The 13,880-nt window shown below is 38.2% G+C and overlaps 1 protein-coding gene across 3 annotated transcripts in view; it reads left to right on the forward strand.

Moving 5' to 3' along the window:
* Positions 1-13,880, forward strand: part of PDE7B (phosphodiesterase 7B) — a 578,460-nt gene that overhangs the window by 530,112 nt on the left and 34,468 nt on the right. For all 3 annotated transcript variants that reach the window (XM_049654412.1, XM_049654413.1, XM_049654414.1), the window contains 4 exons: positions 7,184-7,335; positions 9,527-9,590; positions 11,514-11,609; positions 13,683-13,783. In XM_049654412.1, coding sequence (XP_049510369.1) covers positions 7,184-7,335; positions 9,527-9,590; positions 11,514-11,609; positions 13,683-13,783 — 413 coding nt within the window. The remainder of the gene's footprint in view (positions 1-7,183; positions 7,336-9,526; positions 9,591-11,513; positions 11,610-13,682; positions 13,784-13,880) is intronic.

The raw sequence follows: 13,880 nt of genomic DNA on the forward strand, positions 1-13,880 counted from the left end.
AAAGGAAACAAGCAGGAATGTGGCCTCCAAGACCAGTACAGCCTTATTAGAGCATCAGGTGTGTAAAAAAGAGTGAATTTGCAATCATACAGGGCACAGTTGAGGGTTACAGTGGGAGCCGATCACAGAAACAGTGGTAGGGGAAGGACCTGGGCCCTGGAACTCCTTGAGGGTTTGAGAAAATGATTTCAAAACTAACCTATAAGTTCTAGCATCTTGCACTTTTTAAACTAGCTTATTATTTAAAAGAGGCATTTGATGATGATATTTCTGTAAACTGAGATAATTAGTTCAAATTAAATCAACAAATTGTGCATAGAGTTTCCATTATGTGCAAGATTATGCACTAAATACAAGGGTTTACTGTCGTGTGCCAGTCTCCACCTATCAATAGCTAATGTTGTGGCTGGACCAACGCTTGTGGTTCTTATGGTTGCAAGATACCCTTGAGTAGTAACCATCAAGAAACTTTGAAAAAATAAAGGTTTATTACTTACAGGACCTGGAAATTACACAGCACACGTGGGGTCACACAGCAAAGTCATGGGTAGAAAGAGAGAGTGTGTGAGCACGGGCTAGTGTTCTTTATTGGGGTCAGGGGTGGGGACCTAGGGTTTTGCAGACTCAACTCTTTATTGGTGAATTTAAAAGGTAAGAGTGGGGAATTTAAAGCATAGGAAGAGAAAAAATAAGTGGCCCACATGGTTAGTTATCGAAATCAACCAAGATCTCTAAAACAAGGGAGCCTCAGTGGAAGGGAGGTGACCTGGCTCTTTATTTAGTCCTGTGGCTGACAATGTGTTTATTTAGAAGAGCCTTCTTTGAAGTGGATTTCCCTTTGAAGCGAATGGCCCTGCGAGCAACATTTAAGTCAGGCACTGGCATTACCAAAACCAAATTTTAAAAGCTGTCAGGACTTAACACTACAATTGCAAAGTTTGGTGAGATGATTTATGCTCTTGGGGGCTAATAAGTTATTTATACTAATAACTCTATAGTGCAAGACATGTTAAAAATCCTATAAAAGAAGAATAACAAAGCCTATGAATAGCCACTAACCCAGCAAAGACTTTCATTATTATTATTATCATCATCATCATCATCATCATCATCGTATAATATAGGTATTATAATGAGTACAATAATTATCAGAGTAGGGCATTTATTAATAACACATTATTTAAAAGATTCAGGTGCATTAATGCTCCGAAAGTATTAAGTTTATGGGAGTTGGGTCTCCATGTTTGCTTGAGGCGAATTCTGCTCACTTAAATATAAAGGCATTCTTTGTTCTTATAGCACCTGCTTTAGTTCTGCATCAGTTACTAACTATTCAGATTCAGGAAACAGTTGATATAGACCTTGCTTCTGTATAAGCAAGACTTATACGTTGACAGAAACAGTAAGTACGCTTATAGATTTTCTTATCCTAGATATTTATTCTGGGCTTAAGGTTTCTCCTTGTACCAAAATTTATCAGCCCCTATAAAGAGAATATGCCATGAAGAAGGTACTCAAAATGAAAATAATTTTTATTAACATTTTTTGTATTTAAGCCAACCCCAACTTGTGAAATTTAAAAACTACCATATCAGCAGTGCCAATATAAACTTCGTAACCCTAAATTAGTGTCTAAATTGTGCAGAGATGTGTTAATATGTACATATTTGTGAAATTTATAAATGAACAAGTGAGCAGAAAATGAATTTCACAGTCCAGGTCAATGCACACATAGATGAGGCAGTGAAACTATTCTGGAGCACCATTTTAACTGTTCCAAATGAAAATTCGGGGACCAATAGCCCATAAAACGACAAAATCCAAGCAAAAAGCACCATTACAATAACTGTGAATGCCTTTAAATAATGACTTTTTTAATTATATAAAGATATTAAATAAACAGCAAGTCGTTATTAGGCACATCGCTAAGACTCTCCAGATTTTCACGAGTTGAATTCAGCTGAACTATCTGTAAAATGAAGCTTAATCATTTAAACTTCTACCCAGATATGCATATCACTATACCCCTAATTACCAAAGTCAGTACACTGGTTATTCACTGAGAGTTCTTTTGTAAATAAATGTATCCGATGTTATTCAATAATTGTATGATACATTTGAACACTTCAAAAAGCAGTGCCTGGGGCAAGCATACAGCATGGCAATCTATTCACGTGTTGTTTCTTATACGGATTTTTTTCTCCCAACCGCACCTTCAGCTTATATCCTAATTTGTCGTGATCTCACAGAGCACAAAGTGCTCCCTAAATTACAGTTAACAAATACGTTATTAATACTGTTTTAAATAAATTTATCTTTCTTGCATTATTGAATGTTCTCCTTTTTAGAGAGCTAGCCTGAGGATTTTTTCATTTAGCTTCATGTACATCTTCAAATAAACCCCATTGTTTTCATAAGCGGCTACCTGAAATCAATTCTGAAATATTTTCTTACCTGGTAAAGAATAACCCAGATAGAAGTGCCGAATGACATGATCATGGCTTGATTGGTATTTTAGAAAAAAATGGCCACCAGTTAATGCTGCAGCAGGGTAGATAGCTGCCTGCCAATCTCAGGAAGTTCGAAACTGCACAAATAAAGAATATACCTCATGATAACCAATTTGTTCCAAAACTTTGAAAATCCTCACTGTGAATAATATTGTATGCTACCTTTTTTTAACCTACAGGCTACCACAAAAAATTAACCACGAGACGGTTTTATTGTCTAGATTTATTTTAATATTGAGCATGTTTTACATTATCTGAGCGTGTGCACCAAAGATGTAAGACAGGGTGAGAACCAGGGCAGTGGGGTACTTACTTCATACTCCAACTTAGAAAGGGTGCCAAATAGCTCAGTAATCAAGGTATATCCTATTTTAAAGCAATATTTTTTAAATAACAGTTAAGGCCAAAAAATATCAAAAATTTAAATAAAGATCGAAAGAGACCTACATTCTGGCATGTTGGTGGACTACTATCTGTTTGACTACAAGGTAAAAAAAATAAGCAGGAAAGAAGGGAATCTTGCCATGTTCTTTGGCTTAAGGGCAAAATGGATCTAAGTTAATACTTGATAGCATCATTAGATTAGCAGTATTTTTGTCAACATGGTAACTGCAATGAATACAAACCATTATTTCCTGTCATCTGTATTTACTATATGTAACTTAAGTGTCATTATTACCTATGAATCTGTTTAAAGTATCACACCATTTAGAAAGCTGAATGGACATTTACAAAGGAATACAGTTGATACTTGAAAAACATGAGCTTGAACTGTGTGAGTTCCCTAACACAAAGATTTTTCTCGGTAAATACAGTACAGTACTGTAAATGTATTATTGTCTCTTCCTTATGATTTTCTTAATAACATTTTCTCTAGTTTACTTTATTGTAAGAATATAGCATATAACACATGTAATGTACAAAATACGTGTTAATCAACTGTTTATGTTATCAGTAAGACTTCCAGCCAACTGCAGGCTATTAGCAGTTATGTTTTTGAGGTGTCCAAAGTTTTATGCAGATTTTCAACTGCACAGTGAATGGGCCCTCTCCAGTTCCCACATTGTTCAAGAGTCGACTGTAATCCACAATTTGAATTTGCTATGTTTGTGGCATACTTCCATCATTCAGGCTTACCTTGTTTACTTCTGGTGCCATTATGGAAATGCCCTCAGCCACATAGGAGATTTTCTTTTAGTATCTTAGAAGGGGGGAATTTTCATAGAATGCTAAAAACGGAATAGATCATTGTATGGCTTTTTCCTTTTAGATTTATACATAACAGGAATAACTCATTTCATTTACTTATCGACATACTTGCTCTCATTCTATATAATTCTACATAGAACCATCACATTTCTTTCCTCCGCCGTGTAGCAAAACTCCTTGGGCTGTCTGCACTTGATAGCATTGCCTGAGATTTCTCTTCTCATTCTCTCTTCTTTATATATAAAATGCCTTCAGATTTACAGAAGATTTTCAAGGATAGGATAACATTCATATACCCTTTACCCAGATGCACCAATTATTATTTTGGCCTATTTGTCTTTGCTGTATATTTTTTCATAACCCTTTGAGAATTTGTTGTGCACATCGTGCCCCTTTATCCCTAAATATTTCAGCATGTCTTTTCATAGAAAAAAAGGCATTCTTTTGCATAACCACAGCTCAGTGATCAAATTCAAGAAATTTGTAGATAGACTATGACTATATCATATCCAAACTTCACAAATTATTCTAATAAAGTCATTTTTGGAAAACTTGCTCTGATCCAGGATCCCATTCAGTCATGCAAATGCACTTAGAGCATGATATCTGGTATCCGTTATCCTAAAACAATACCAGAGGCTATCTTTGACTTTCACAACATCAGCATTTGTTAAGAGCACAGGCTGATTATTTTTTAGAGTGTCTTTCAACTTAGGTTTTTCTGATGTTTCCTCTTTCGGGGGGGTTGGCTGTGCATTTGAAGCAGGAACAGAGCATTGGCAATGTTGCGTCCTCAGTGCATCACACCAGGAGGCATGTAATGTCACCTTCTCCCATTATTGGTGGTGTGAACTTTGACTACTTAGGGAAGATAGCGCCTCTTCCACTAAAAAGCTACGCGTATTTTCCTTTCCAATTAGTAAATCCGTAAGGAGATACTTTGATACTATAAATTATCTTGCTGCTCTTTAAACTTTCACCGAATAATTTTAGTGTCCACTGATGATTTGGGCATGAAGCAATTATCACCATAAAAGTTGCAAAATGGCAATTTTCTGACTCTATTGGCTCACACTCTCTGCAAGGAGGAGCTTTCCCTTCTCATTTATTTACTTACTTAGTTGCTTACCCATCAGTATGAACTCGTGGGTTCTTCTTTCAGTCAGTGGTTTATAACCAGCTCTTCCACTATTTATGTTGATGCTCAAAGTTTCCCCTATTTGTTCACAGGGACCCCCTTCAGGTCATCTCCTCTGTCATGTTTAAATGATCTCATCATTTATCAACCTCTCCCTTATCTTCTGGCATTATAAGAAGTTACAGTCCTTCCTGTACTTTGCGGCCCCGGTCCTAGACTCGACCATTTCCTCAAGGTGGTCTGGCTCCTTTTAGTGAGAAATTGTCTTTTAAAACCAAAATCTGGAAGCTAGACGCGTGACTAGGGTGTTGTTGTTTCTAGGTTGGATAAAATGTGCTCTATTAAGTGCATAGTTCAGCTCATTTTGACAAATTTATACACCCGTGGTCAATTTTCAGTCTGCATTGTACTTGATTTATTAGCAGCATTTGATACTGAGGACATCTTCATCCTTGCAATATTGTCTTCACTAGGCTTCTGAGAAATGATCGTTTGTTTGGGGTTTTTTTTCCCCCCCATACCCACTGGATAGTCCTTCTTAGTCCTTTTGATTTTTCTCTGTTCTTCTCTATATCCTTTCAAAGTTGAAATACTGCAGAACTCAGACTCTGATGCTTTTCTCATCTGTATGCATGCTCACTCCCTAGTTAATCTCATCTGACAACTCTCGGATTTGTATCTCTAACCCAGTCTTCTCCCCCAAGCTCTGGGTTTTATAGCTACTTATTTCTATCTGACATCTCCACCTGAATTCCCAGTAGACATCCAAATTCAGCACATGCAAAACTGAAATCCCCTGTACAACTGCTCTACCTGCAGCTCTCCCGTCTCAGGGGATGGCAGCTCCATTCTCCCAGTTATTCGGGGCAAAATATACTCTGGATCCCTCCCTCTACTTCTGGTTCCTTCACTGGTCTCCCCCCTGCCCATGATCTCTTGCCATCATCTCTTGCCTGGATCATTCCAATGGCCTCATAACAGCAGAGCCTTCTTCAGATCCTTTGTCTCCCTCTCTCCACCCCTCCCCAGCTTGCACTCTCCCCAAAATAAATATTTTTTAAAAAATAGAAAGAATTTCAGCCAAACAGCATTTCCAGAGAACAGCAGGTTTTGCCCAGCCCGAATTAAGCCTTTGCATGCATAATGGAACCTAAGGAACAAACTGATTTTGGTAGGTGTCTACCATTGGGGAAGGCCACATTGCCCACTGTTTCTCTATCCATTGTGATTCTGAGTTTCCTAAAGGAGAAGGGAAGACAGGAGGAAGCATCAAAGAATCCAGAATTTCTTTATATATGAACTGTACGTGTTTCTACTAGAGTGTTCAATTTTTATTTTTTTTAATTTTTTTTAACGTTTATTTACTTTTGAGACAGAGAGAGACACAGCATGAACGGGGGGAGGGTCAGAGAGAAGGAGCCACAGAATCTGAAACAGGCTCCAGGCTCTGAGCTGTCAGCACAGAGCCCGACGCGGGGCTCAAACTCACGGACCGCGAGATCATGACCTGAGCCGAAGTTGGCCCCTTAACCGACTGAGCCATCCAGGCGCCCCTAGAGTGTTCAATTGACTCCAGATTCAAATTGGGCAGAAGATGTCTCTTATGTGACCCTGGAGTGACTCATAGAATTTCAGCTGAGATAAGACATACCTTGACAGGCATTCAGATAATGTGCTTGGAGTATTTCTAGACAGTCACCACAATGTCAATAGTCAAGTTTTGAAAGGCCCATGTCACATGAGTATTAAAATATCTCTACTGACAGGATCAGGCTTTCATGGCCACCAGTAAAAGAGAATATACTCCATTACAAAGTAGACACCCTCTCTGCTTCTCGTCAGGGAAATCTAGGTCCCTTCTGAACGGAGAGTATTGATTCCTTTGCCACTGATGTTCTGGGACATTAGGAAACATTTTCCTCGTGTATAAGCTAGTGTATTTAATTCAGAGACTGTAGGATGAGAACCTGGTCTAAATTTTTGAGACTTGGCTTTAATATCACAGAAAAAGCATAACTACTCCTTTCAAATGCATGCAAAAGTATGTGGATTTCACTTACAAAGCATACCAGTGTCATTAATAAGAAAATGATGTTTTTAATTTATATATTTCATGTCTTCCAAAATTACATTCAGAAATGTCTTGACATTTTAATGAATGTAATATATAAGAAAGGTCATTTTCGTTCTAGAAGAACTTCAGATGTAGAATTAATAGACTATTAGTCTTTTCAATTTATCTCCTTTATAATACATTGTATTTTTACATAGTAGAGAAAATAGGGTTTATTAAATATATAACTTCTTATTTGATTACTTTCCACAGATACAACACACTCAGGGGAAATTGGCACCAAGAAAAAGGTGAAAAGACTGTTAAGCTTTCAAAGATACTTCCATGCATCAAGGCTGCTTCGTGGAATTATACCACAAGCCCCTCTCCACCTGCTGGATGAAGACTACCTTGGACAAGCAAGGGTGAGTCAGTTACCTCTCTGTTCCCTCCCATCAGGCTAGTGGCCAAGAGTACGTGCCTCAGTTGATAGCACTGGGGTTGGAGTCCAACTTCTGCCACTGAGACGCTCTGTGATTCTGGCTAGTTAACACGTCTGTACTTTTCTTCAAATATGAAATGAAGTTAATAGAAACACCCACCCATAGGGCTGATGCAGAGATTAAATGAGGTAAAGCATGTTTACATGTTTTATATATTCATGCCTAGCACATGCTAGCTATTTTCATTTTTACAAATGGGCAAAACATATGTGCATAACAGTAAGTAAGTAAAATTTTGAACTGATGGATTACCACTGAGAGAATAACTAAATCTTTAAGCCCATTGAATTATCTCCTTGTAATAGCTACACTGAAATTAACCCAATAATTACCAACTCCTTTTTTTTTTAATGCTTATTTATTTGTTTTGAGAGAGAGAGGGAGAGTGAGGGAGGGGCACAGAGAGAGAGACCAACTAGGCTTCACTCTGTCAGCATGGAGCCTGATGCGGGGCTTGATCTCCCAAACCATGAGACCATGACCTGAGTGGAAAAGTGGAAATCAAGAGTCCGGTGCTTAACCAACTGAGCCACCCAGGCGCCCCCAATAATTACCAACTCTTAATTCCATTTACATCTATCAATACAGTGCATTGTCCTTTGTATAATTTTTATTTCATTTAAATAATTTTCACTAATTTTACAATTATTTTTACCATTCATTGATCAAGGGTTGAAACTAACATGTGACTATCCAAAAAAAAAAGATTAACAAGTTATCTCTAGCCTAAATTGTCAAAGGAGTTTAAATTTCAAGATAAACTGGCATAGTTTAAACAAAGTCAGAAGTAGTGTCTTAGAGTTTATATGCTATGTAATATTATGCTATCTATATACTATTAAGAAATATATACTATTAATATATAGTATTAATGACTAAGCAGCAAGTAATATCAGAAGAACTAATTCCCAACATTAGATCTAAAAAAGGTGGGGGTGGAAATCACTCCTTCTAACAACTTAAGTCTTGGAATTGAGTGAATGTCTGGTTGGTTGGTTGGTTGGAGAAAGAAGAACAAGCCTGAGATCCCAGCACTGGGGCATCAATGACAGAGCACTCTCGTGCCCCCCTCCCCCGCCGAGCAACCACCCCTCAAGAGAGGTGACACAGACATGTAGAAAGAGCTGTGGGTCACAAGTCAAGAAGATATCAGGGATCAAGTCCTGGTCCTGCCTTTTGTATTTGACTTGGGTAAAATGCTCAGCCACTCTAAATCTCACAGATAGCCTATTATTCTTTCATTTTTCTGATAATGTTGTGAAGGTCCATGACAGGACCTTTGGACTTTATTGGAAGATGCAGGGAAGACCTGTAGTGGCAGGAGAGTGAGCTTGTCCTTACTGGAAGTGGTGGCTTTGAGAGGAGAGAGGAAGGTCAGTCGCAGAAGCCATAGTGAGGATAGAATCAGCAACCACAGCTTTGCATCTGAGAGTTAAAAACCATCTAAGCATGGGGTATTTAAAAAGGAAAAATAGGATGATAAGTCTACATTGGACAGTAGGTCTTTAAATTATCCAGTATTTGCATTTGCCCACTCCAGTTTCCTATCTGTTAGAGTGTTATTAGAGTGGTTCATTTCGCATTTAGTCCACATTGAGCAGAATAATGTGCTCAGCAATCATTTTTACTTCATTTTTTTTTTAATTTGATGTAAACATTCTCAAGTATATAGTAGTTTGTGATGTGGAGACTTTACTGAACTACAATTTTAACAGATAGCAAATTTCATGTGTGCTTATTATGTACAAATACTATTCTAAGCACTCTACATACACTACCTTATTTAATACACACAAAAATCCTCTGAGGTAGGCAATATTATCAGCCATATTTTTCATATAGGAATCTGAGGTACAGAGAGGTTAAGGAACTAGCCCAAGTTCCCACAGCCAGTAAGAGATACGGCTAACACTGAACCAGCCAGTTTGATTCCAGAGCCTGTCCCTTTTACACTGTTGTTATTAGTACATAGAGTAAGGTTTGTTTTCCCACAGACCAGACAGCAGTGTGCTACTATCTTCAACTTCTCAATTGTTTAATTCATTGTCTGAAAGTAAATGTTTAAGTCTCCGTTATGATTCATTGGAGTGCTGTTTTTTGTTTGCCTTTTCAGCATATGCTCTCCAAAGTGGGAATGTGGGATTTTGACATTTTCTTATTTGATCGCTTGACAAATGGTAAGTCACCCAAAAGAATTCTATTTTCAGACACTGTTATTCTTTTTCCTTCTTTTTCCATTTTCATAAGTCTGCAGCCACTCGAGAAGGGCCAGGGCAAGGGAAAATTGGTTCAGATGAAAAGTAAGGACTGAATTAGGCCTTAGAATCTTAAGACCATTTCCTTCTGGCCTTGATGATCCCAAAGGAATTTGGAAACCACAGATTAGATTCTTTCCTCGCAGAATACTTGGGCCACATCCAGACGGAGGAAGTTCATTGTTAGTGGGTGAAAACCAGAAACATTAAAGCTCATCTGATCAGTCCTGACTCTTACAGGGCAGACATTTGTACATTTTCATTAAGTGAGCTGAATCTTCCCCAGTGCAAGTATTGTTCAGAGAGGCTGGGCATCATTGGAGGAAAACATTAGCTGATGACAGTGTGTAGAAGTGTAGGTTGCAGCTGAAGGGGAAAATAGACGTTCCCATTGATTTCACTTTTAAAATCATGGTGCCTATAAAGATTTTGCTTAAGAAAATAAAATCTGATTATACATTCATCTGCCCATTAAACAAATGCTGATAGGCCTAGAAAGCCAATGAAAGGAATCCTATCTGATGCTGACCTTCACATGCTCCACCATCGACCAGGCTTGTACTTTAAGTCATTACAGATGGTTTTCTCACCATTCCGTTACTTGACAAATAACATACAGTTGAGAGAGACAGCCTAAGCCCATGAAGCCGAGCTTCACACTGTGGAAAACTAACTAGCCATATAAGGACGGACCCCACAATCTTATATTTCTCTTTGCTCAAATCAACTGAGAAGTGGGTGCCAGTAGATGAAATCAATTGTGAATGAAAGGATTTGTTCAATGATATTTGTTCAAAAGAGAGTATAATCATGACTCTCATAGAATAAGAAATGATTCTGTGTCAAAGAATTTAACTCAGGGAATTTAACCTGTCAAAGATTTAACTCAGTTAGAGATCCAGTAAGATGCTACAGCTAGTTAAAGGAAAATTCAGAGAACAGCACATATATAAACAGTAAGAAATGCTCAAATGAACTTATAAGTAGCTGTAAAACTGGGAGAAACTCTACTGCATTTTCACCCGAGTGATTTCGTTTGCATGTATATGGACAAGAACGACTCGCAGTGCTGTTAGTTACCTACAGCTTTGAGAGTTATGAAATAGCTCAAAGACAGTGGAAGCTGCAGAAGCACAGGATCAGGCACCCTGGAAGAGTGTGTCTAGGCAACACTTAGTTTTCCACTGAAGACATCCAGTCATCATCTTGGTCCATTCCAAAGTCTTTCATAAATTCTATCATGCTTTTAAAATTCAAACTCATTATTCTTTAATAAATTAACACATTTTTATTCAGGAAGGAAACAATATTTCCTGAACGCTTACAAGTCACTATTGCTTCAGTTTTGCCTCTCTGATAGTTGTAAACTATCTCATGGTCACATCTCATCTTGGGTGATTTTGAATGGGGAGAACAAGCAATGGCCATTAAGCAATGCGATGACTTGGATACCCCTGTGACTCTAAGAATTAATTGGAAGCAACTTAAGACACATTGCAAGTGACTATTAAACTGTGTCTTTAAAAAATACACACACACACACACACACACACACCCGTGTGTGTGTCCCTGATACAATAGTCAGACTCCTTCTAACTCTTAATGCTTTCATTGCCTTTGGTATAGAGTGAAGGTCTGAGCTAGCTCGTTTCACTTGTTCGGTACGAGACAACCTAGGATCAAACCACAGTCATAGTGTCCTTTATACTTGAAAGAGTTCAAAACTAACAGGGAAAAGGAGACCTATCAGAGAACTTCCATTACAGAAACTTTGGATTCTTTTGTCAGTCTTGATAGTTCAGTGGTGATAAAAATGTGTTGAAATAGGTGACTGTTTTCCTGTAGGAAACAGCCTGGTAACACTGCTGTGCCACCTCTTCAACACCCATGGACTCATTCACCATTTCAAGTTAGATATGGTGACGTTGCACAGGTTTTTAGGTAAGTCTTTATTTCCATATTCTACCTCCTTTCCCCTGAATTATGGCAGTCCATAATATTCTTCAACGTTAAGTGGCAAGAACAAGAGCAGGGTAGATGAAGACCTCAAGTTAATCTTAAATTATCCCATCTTAATTTTAAAATATGGTTTACCCATTTAAATCCTTGAAAACAATATTTACTTGGTCATGTTTATAAGAGATAAAAGCTACATAAAGAAAACAATCAAGAGCATGTAACTGTTAAAGAAATTATTGATCTGCTTACATATCAGCAAAACCCCAGTTAACGTGTGCCTCAAATAATTCCAATCTGGACACGAGTTGCTGAAAGTCTTCAGTAGACTTTTTTTTTTAGATAATAAAAACTACCATTTATGTAGTGCTCCCTACATGCAAGATGCTCTCAGTATATTATCTCTAACCATTTCAACAAGTCAGCAAATTGGGTGTTGTCACCACCATTTGGCTCACAGTTAAGGAAAAGTAGAAAGACGTTTCATAACTTACTCAAGGTCAACACTTGTAATTGGCAGAGCCTCAGTCCAAGCCCAGGTCTGTCTGACTTGAAAGCCTGCCATGTTTCCACTCAACTCCGCCCCATCACTCTCTATCAAAAACAGCCCCAGTTCTTACTGGACTTTGTGCACATGATTATTTATCTGCCAAATTATCCAGGGCACATTTTTAATCACCATATAACTTCCTGATGCCACTTAGCTTGTTTCTGGCTCCTTTGATGTGCCCTATGGCTATGCTTTGGATTTGGAAGCTGACTTAATGCCTCCAGAGTAAAGTAACAGTGACATGAGAGCAACAGAAGTAATGACAACCTACCCTATCTGGTGCTTAAATATGCTGGGAACCCTTCTAATGACTCGCATATATTAATACATTTAATCCTTAGAGCAGCTCTTTGAAATTGGAACTATGGTTATCCCCATTTTATAGAGAAGGAAACTGAGGAAACTTATGGTTAAGCAATTTGCTCAACATAAATACTAAGTGATAGAGCCAGAGTTTAAATGTAATTGTTTTTAAAACCTGTAAAATAAGTAATACGTGGCACAAAAGAAATATTTGAAAACAGCTCTAACGTGGCTCAGTTCCAGAAACACAAATGACCTCAGGCTAATTGAGTTTAGATTTCTTGGGCAAGGTAATGGCCACAAACTGGCCAAATAATGTTTATTTGTCTAAAGAAGGAGAACACAAGATACTTTGGACATGTGTATGCACACAGAGTAACATAAAGACTGTAAAAATTTGATGATAGAAATAACACCAGAATTCAGAGCAAAATTCATAGCATGGGCTGAGAAAATATGGCCACACTTGCAAATCTGGACATTCTGTACACACTGAATATATTGCATCCTAAGCATGCCCTGACTGTTAACTAAAGCAGACTAATTGCTTCTGTAATTAGCAAAACAAAATGGCCTTGCTCATGTCTCTACTCGGTTCCAAGAGCACTCTGGTCCTTACACTGGAAGGGTATGAGAGATGCTAACTTAAATCTGAATAAGATAGAAATAAAACCAAGCTCTCCATTCGGTCAACACAGTACTTTGAATTTCTGTCTGAAGTAACGTCAGATTTGTTTTCGCCAGTGTTTGCTGTTCAAGTGATAAGCCAATCTTTGGACATCAGGGGTCTGATGCTCTTTAAAAGGAAACCTCTTTTATGACATATTATTCATAAATGGCAGCAAACTTAAATAATTAAACTATAGTGTGAAATAAAGTTGTCCTTTTCCTACATATTTATTTTTCCAATGAATGAAAGCCTTGATGAATGCCAGAAAGGGGTGATTTATGAAGGTGGTGAGGAATCCCAAGGGCCTCACAAATCCTTTTAGCCTTTCTCCCGTCTGCCCTCCCCCTCCTCCTCACTAAAAACAGCCCAGTAGAGCTGCCAAGCTTGCAAACCACATTTATTTTTAAAGGATCCCCAGGCTGCACATTTTGGAGACACTGATATTTTTTAAGTAAAAGGGACCCTCAAGAGTTCAGAGCTAGTCTGCCCTTCCTGTTTTGGTTCTAGCTGATTGAGTTATCTGTTTGCCTCCTAGTCATGGTTCAAGAAGATTACCACAGCCAAAACCCATATCACAATGCTGTTCATGCAGCCGATGTCACCCAGGCCATGAACTGCTACCTGAAGGAACCCAAGGTAAAGCAAGACTCAGCCACCGCCTCAGCATTGGAAATGCCAAGTAAACTGCCTGCTAAGCCCCAAATCACCCAATATATCAGAATCACTGTGTATG

This window comes from Panthera uncia (assembly GCF_023721935.1).
Source record: "Panthera uncia isolate 11264 chromosome B2 unlocalized genomic scaffold, Puncia_PCG_1.0 HiC_scaffold_24, whole genome shotgun sequence".
In the NCBI taxonomy this organism is placed as follows: Eukaryota; Metazoa; Chordata; class Mammalia; order Carnivora; family Felidae; genus Panthera; species Panthera uncia.